Genomic DNA, 7145 nt, shown 5'->3' with positions numbered 1-7145 from the left:
TGTAATATATCAGAACCAGGATAAACTAGAAGTAACAATGTAATATATCCAGAACCAGGATAAAACAAAGATTTTGAGTTTTTCTAGCAAATTATAATGCCACAATATAAATAGAATAAAATTCAATTGTAATTATATTCTAATTTTAATTAAACTATTTTAACAAACTATATTATATTTTGTTATATATTATATTAACATATGATATTTATGATTCTAGTGGGCCTTGAAAAAAAACACGTATAATTAGATAAAGATTACAAATATAATAAAATCTAAAAAAATAAAATTGCAAAAGAAAAAAGTAGACACGTCTCAGGATTTAAAGAAAGATAAAAATAATTGAGTTTATTAACAGAAATATCATAAATTACAACCTTTACTGATGCATTATGTGATTTGACATTCTAAGAAACACACATATTGTTTATTTGTTTTTTCGTATGAAATTTAGATAATATTTATTGTATGATTTATCTTTCACCAAGAGTAGTTGGAAGCATTCCTGGCCACCAACAACCTTTACAGTAGCTTCTTTGCTGGCGAATTCGCTGTTTCTACACTGAACATGTTTTCTTTCATCCTAACACATTAAGAGCAGAGTCCAACATTTTACTTCTGATGTCATAATTCAAGTGCTCAAAGCATCATTTGTCCATCCAAATCACACATCGAAGACTGTTTCCTTGAATCAATAAATCAAAAGCTTTATTGATATCCTGAAACTGCACCTCATGTGTGACAAACTCATCCAAATTCAGTTCCTGTAGGTAATAAGATATAAACTTAGCATCATGGCACTGTTATTTTTACATAATTATTACATTATAAGCAGAGGAGATAAAGAACATATACTTAAGAAAGAAGTAGAAGATATTGCACATAGTACCTTATCCATGTAGCGTTTAACGAGAATAGGTACATGAGACTTTGGTTTGAGTCCTCCAAATAAGCATCCCTCCAGGCTCTTCCCACTAACCAGTACCTCACTGCAGCTAAGGCTCAACTTGGATCCTGGTTTTTCCAATCCTAAAACTATTGTTTTTCCCCAACCCTGTTGGCAAAGTAGAAGTTAAACACTCAACAAGTTTGCATGATTTATTCTGTAAAACTATTACAACTGCAAGTGCTACTTCTATTGGATTTTCAAAATTATTTGGTACAAAAGAAAACTATTACTGGTGCAACATTTAGCTGATTTTCAAGCTGTGCTAGAATGATACTTGAAAATTATAATGCAATTCTTGTTTTTATCGCATATTTATGTCTCCCTAAAAACTATAGAGCAATGCATGATTGAGAGATAGATTGATAGAGGGACAAAGAGAGAAAAGGAGAGAGACCTTTCTACAAGAAGCATATGCTTCTTCCATCAATGATGTCTTGCCAACACATTCGAAGCAATAGTCTGCTCCTCCATCAGTCATCTCTATGATAACCTGCTAAACAACTACTCATGAGAAGGAAATTTCAAGACTTAAGGCTATTGAATTAAACAAAAATTGGAGCCAAGAAGAGGGTTGACCTGGCTCACAGATTTATCTTCACTTTCTCCAGCATGGACAAAGTCAGTGAGTCCAAACTTTTTTCCTAAATACATCAGAGAAACAAATTCAAAATCAATTACGTAATTTGAACACAAAAATAACACAAACAAACTTATGTAAACATTCTTATGAAGCACATAAAGCATTACCAATTTCGTATTTTTCTGGGTTGACATCCACACCTATAATCTTAGTTGCCCCACAAAGTCTAGCTCCCTCAGCAACCTATGAAACCATTCACTTGCAATTAGCTTTTTAACATTATGAATGAACCACAAAACAAACAAAATAGAGTTACATTATCTCCTTACAGCTAATCCAATACTTCCCAGCCCAAAAACAGCTACTGTAGAGCCTGGCTCCACACCTGCAGCTATCCAAGCAGCACCTACTCCTAAAATGGAAGTTTTATCAAAATATCGAGTTAGATGAATGTTGTTGAGACCTTGTTCTTATTTATGACCAGATATTTTGACTATAATTTATATTATGTAACCGATACAATTCCTCTCTATTTGTTTATTTAATGTTAGAATAGTATAGGCAATTACCTGTTGATACACCACAACTAAGTAGGCATGCCATGTTGGGTGGTATTGCTGCATCAATCTTGGTTAGATGGGCAATGTCAACCACAGTGTACTCACTGAAACTAGAAACAAACATGAAATGTTCTATGGTCTCTCCTTTTAAATTCTTGAATCTTGATGTGCCATCTCTAGGCATCCCAGGAGCGAACTCGAAAGGAAACTTTGAACAAAGATTGCTCTTGCTTGATTTGCAATCTATACACTCCCCACAATCAGGTAAGAAAATTGGGACAACCACATCTCCTTTTGTAACTTCAGTCACATCCTCTCCTACACTTTCCACAACCCTGGATCATGTCAAAATTGGCTGAAACATCAGCATCCACTTCAACAATAATAAATGAAACATGTAGAGAAAAAAATGGTTTAATGTTGCAAAAGCAAAATAATTAGTCATAGAATTTGTTCTGAAAACAATGTTCAGACTACTAATGTTAAATCATGTGCAGGCTTGCAGACATGCTTTGCTTTTCTATTGAATCCATGCTGAAAATTTGAAATCTGAAATCTGACTCATAACTATCCGATCCTTTCTCTAGGGATTTTATTTAAAAAAATAGCTACTCTAAGAATTAGCATTAAACAATTTTTGCACCTAACTACAAGTAAAAAAACCGATATAAGGAACAGAAAATAGAAACCATTTCTGTAAGGACTCAGGACTACAATAATGTTTTACCAAACATTTATATATTAAAAGCATAAAAAGTTTAGAAAGACCATACAAATTAAACAATACAGTGTATAAATAAATAGTGGTGTGTAACTTTATCCAGTAAATAAAATTATGGAATTAAACAGAGTAATAGGCAATGCACTCACCCAACAGCCTCGTGACCCAAGATTCTTGGAGAAGTTTCAGGAGGAACCTTCAAAGCCACAGACACAAAAAAGTTAATGAAAAACCCATTAAGAAGTTCTGCTGAGGCAAAAAGAAGAAAAAAAAAAAGTAATATAAATGACAGAATAAATAATAAAAAAAAGGTGAAGGGAAGACATTGACCGAGAAGAATGTTTCTGTTGTGGATTTAACATAATTTCACTTAATGAATTCAAGAACATCCCAAATAAACATCACAAACTGAAAAACTATAAGATGAATGAAGAAGTAATTATTAGAGTATAAACTCTATTCTGTGCATATGAACAATTCATTATGAAACAAGTTTCACTCAAATAAACTTGTTTACTGACTTAATATCTGGAGTTTTTAATCATTGAAAGAAAAAGAACACGATGGCAACCTGCATATTCCAAAATGTAACATCAGTATGACAGAGAGAGGTGCATATAATACGAATCCGAGCTTCACGAGGCAATGGAGGTGCCACAATGATCTCCTCAATACTCAGTGAAGACCCTGGCTTGCGGCAAATGGCAGCTGCAGTTTGCAGATAAAGAACAGATAGGATTTATACATATGAAACATAACAAATAAACTTCAAACATCTGATAAAACTGTCTGAAAAAGTAATAAAAGAGAGCATGTAGAACATTTTGTTTCCATGAATGATGTCATGGCATACCTTTACATCTCAAAGGTTGTCCTTCAGTTGCTGTTGGTAGATTATGTTCCATGGCGATCCAAAGCAAAACAAGATAACGAGTCAATGGTTTAACTGCAGCAAAAACTTGGAAACTGATCTACGAAATATAAGTAGTGCATATATATATAGTGTTAATTGGGGCGTATCGTGGGAAATGGCTTAGGTTACGTGTGGATTTGAAAAATAATATACTCCATCTCACAGTTGAATTCCTAAAATTATTTGACATTTGCTCTCTCAGAAAGTCAATTCAACTATTTTGGTTTTCAACACCACGTTATCAAATTCTAATTGATGATCCTTTTTTTATACGAAACCATAATGAAAATCTTAATAGTATGTTACGACACGAAATTGCATTAAGATAATTCGATTTTGTAGATAATTTAAAATATTTATGAAAAAGTAAATTGTTTGAATAAAAAAATTTAAAAGAATTCTAGAATATCAATAGAATAATTGAATTATTTAAGATTAGATCATTTTAAATTTCACCTAAAAAAGAAAGTAAGAATTTGAAATTTTAGACGTTGTCCATATAATTATTCTTCGATTATTGTCAATTAGTATTTTTTGATTTAAATTGTTAGATATGATAATCAAATTTGTTTAATAAGTGTTCACTACAAGAAAATTATTAAATAAAAACCGATCTTAGAAACAAAAAGTAAGTAGTTGTTATATTGAAAAAATTAGATACAATTGTAGAGACTAAAAAAATTATTGGTATCTAAATTAGTTTCTATTTTTGATAAATGATTTCTAAATTGGTATCTAATTAGATACCAACTTTAAAATCTAAATATTTGGTAATTAAAACTTAAGTATACCTAATTAATTAGTTGCTATATTGACAAAATCTAAATAATTGATAACTAAAACTTAGGTATAGCTAATTAATTAGTTGCTATATTGACAAAATTGGTATCTAAAATTTAGGTATAACTAATTATCTATCAATCTAGAAACTATTTATCAATAATAGAAACAAATTTAGATACCAATAATTTTTGTCTCTTAAATTATTTTCTAATTAATGATTTTCTAGTAGTGATTGTATAACATACCTAAAATACTTTTAGCAAAATAATAAAATTTTCTATATAACATCCCAAAACATTCTTACTAAGCATGAATTTTCTTAAATAAATTATTAAATCTAAATGATATATTAGAAACCAAGTCCGAGATAATTTTTAAAAAAATTATTAATTATTAAATATTGAAAAACCTCTTTTTCATAACATACCAAAATTATTTATAAGTAAAAATAGTAAAGTTTTCTGTATAATTTCCCAATTAAACATAAAGTCATTATTAAATATAAAGTCCCTGAATGAATTATTTAATTTATATTTTAGATTCCTAATTAAATATAGAATATCTTTAATAATTTATTAAATAATATTTAATTAATACTTTTTGGTCTTTGTAACAATTACTAACCCTGTCATGAACATTGTACAATAATATTGATTCACATCAACTTAAATAACTATGATTCAAATCAAAATTTAAAGGGTTATATTTTGGTAAGTCACTTGTAAGAGGAGATACGATAATTAAATCTATTTAATAAGTAAATTTTAATAATATAGATAAAACAATAAAAAATACTTTAATTCGAATAATAATATTAAGAGGCATAACTAATAATAAATATATAATGAACCGAAACCAAAAATAGTCTGATACGGTGAAGAGTAAGAAACAGACAAATATTATATTAAAAGAAACCATTAGAAAAAAAAATGACAGATTGAATATTCTTATTTAGGATTCCAATATTTCTAAACCAGATAAAATTAAAAAAGAAAAATCAATTGACGTTAATTAGGAAAAAATTTATCAATTGAAATTTTTTTATGAAATTTGATAGGAAAATAAAATGAACTAAGATCAACTAAAAGAATCAAATATTTTTGAATTATAAATAATTATTTTATGTTTAAATAAATTTTATATTAGTAATTGAAATAATGTATCTAAATGAAAAAAATAAAATTCATTAAATTTAAATTTTCCTGTCTAAACAAAATATTTAAAACAGAAAACCATTTCAAATAAGATTAATTAAATTTAATGTATTTAAATTTCTTAAGTGGAGCCAAGTCGACCTGGATTCATTTTGAGTCACATAAGATGCATCCCATTTATAAAATTCTAATTGGGAAGATGTTTGTTGTTTATGTTTTTGTATTGAACATTGTCCTTCCCATGATATTGCTAGTTTTAGAGTATTTTTACCATGTCATCAAAATTTGTAGCTTCAATCTCATCTCGGATGGACATGAGATATTATGCAAAACTATGATCTTGTAATGATTGAATGTTTTGTTGTAATTGCAATACCTTTGTGTTACTCTATAAAGGAGACTTAATAATACATGCAAAAATTATTTGTACCTTTTTAAACAATTGACAATATCTGACAAAAATCTCCTCTTATTATCATCACTTTTTCTTCTAAATGGAACATCACAATCTCGAATGTCCTTTAACGATTGATCTAATGTCTCTAAAGCAACATATTTGTTACTTAAAGGGAGGGTGTTTCATCCCAAATAATTGCTCTAAGACTAAATTCATGTCAATTGTAATTGTACACCTTTATCACCAAATTTAATTTATGGTATTTTAATCGTTTGTCGAAGGACATGGTAAAAATACCCTATCAACTAAAGGACATGGTTCAATGCAACAACTTATACAACAAACATATATACAATTGGAATTTCATAAATGGAATGCATCTTAAGTGGTTCGCATAACCATATATTGACCCAAAAAAATGAAGATGTTGAAAAACTTAATGACATTATTATCAATTATTTTCCAGGTGAACAACATAATTTGCTTTCATTTGATGAAGTTGAAGGGGATACACATAATTTATATCAACAAGAGTACTTGCACTCCATTGTTCTAGGTGGCAAGCCACCTCATATTTAAAGGTTAAAAAAAGTATACCATTATTATTGTTGCAAAACATAAACCATAAACATGGGTTATGTAATGGGACAAAATTAATGTGTTGTGAATTCTACGTGAACATGTTGGATGTTAAAATCTTAACCGATAATGTTGAAAAAATATATTTCTTACCTGTAATTAAACATAAAACAATAGAAGATGTCGATCACCCTATTAAACTTATTAAGAAATAATTTATCGTAAAGCTAATTTTTTACAATTCCTATAAAAAAAAATCACATGTACAAATTATAGCCAACATTAAAATTTATCTTCCACTTCATGTTTTTAGTCATAATCCACTATATATTGTTTTATCAAGAAATGTTTCTTAAACTTTCAAAAATTCTTTATTAAAGAATAATTTCTTAAAATAAAAGATGAAAATTTTATCAAAAGAAAATGTTATTTATAAAAAAATTTGTTATCTTAAAATCAATTATAAATAATTTTTGTTATCTTAAAATCAATTATAATCCTTTTTATTT

At 28.4% G+C, this 7145-nt stretch overlaps 1 protein-coding gene across 1 annotated transcript; it reads right to left on the bottom strand.

Annotated features, from left to right (window-relative positions):
* Nucleotides 1-321: 321 nt before the first annotated feature.
* LOC137826210 (alcohol dehydrogenase-like 7) lies at nucleotides 322-3988 on the bottom strand. Its single transcript, XM_068632096.1, has 10 exons — nucleotides 3664-3988; nucleotides 3382-3518; nucleotides 2960-3006; nucleotides 2099-2424; nucleotides 1859-1941; nucleotides 1697-1772; nucleotides 1526-1590; nucleotides 1344-1439; nucleotides 890-1054; nucleotides 322-764 (listed from the first exon to the last, which is right to left on the bottom strand). The coding sequence occupies exons 1-10, from the start codon at nucleotides 3713-3715 to the stop codon at nucleotides 648-650; spliced, it is 1164 nt and encodes a 387-aa protein (XP_068488197.1). The 5' UTR covers nucleotides 3716-3988; the 3' UTR covers nucleotides 322-647.
* Between the last annotated feature and the right edge of the window lie 3157 nt (nucleotides 3989-7145).

The sequence above is a fragment of the Phaseolus vulgaris genome, chromosome 8 (genome assembly GCF_051622355.1).
Source record: "Phaseolus vulgaris cultivar YP4 chromosome 8, ASM5162235v1, whole genome shotgun sequence".
Classification (NCBI taxonomy): Eukaryota; Viridiplantae; Streptophyta; class Magnoliopsida; order Fabales; family Fabaceae; genus Phaseolus; species Phaseolus vulgaris.
This window is presented reverse-complemented; position numbering and strand designations above follow the sequence as displayed.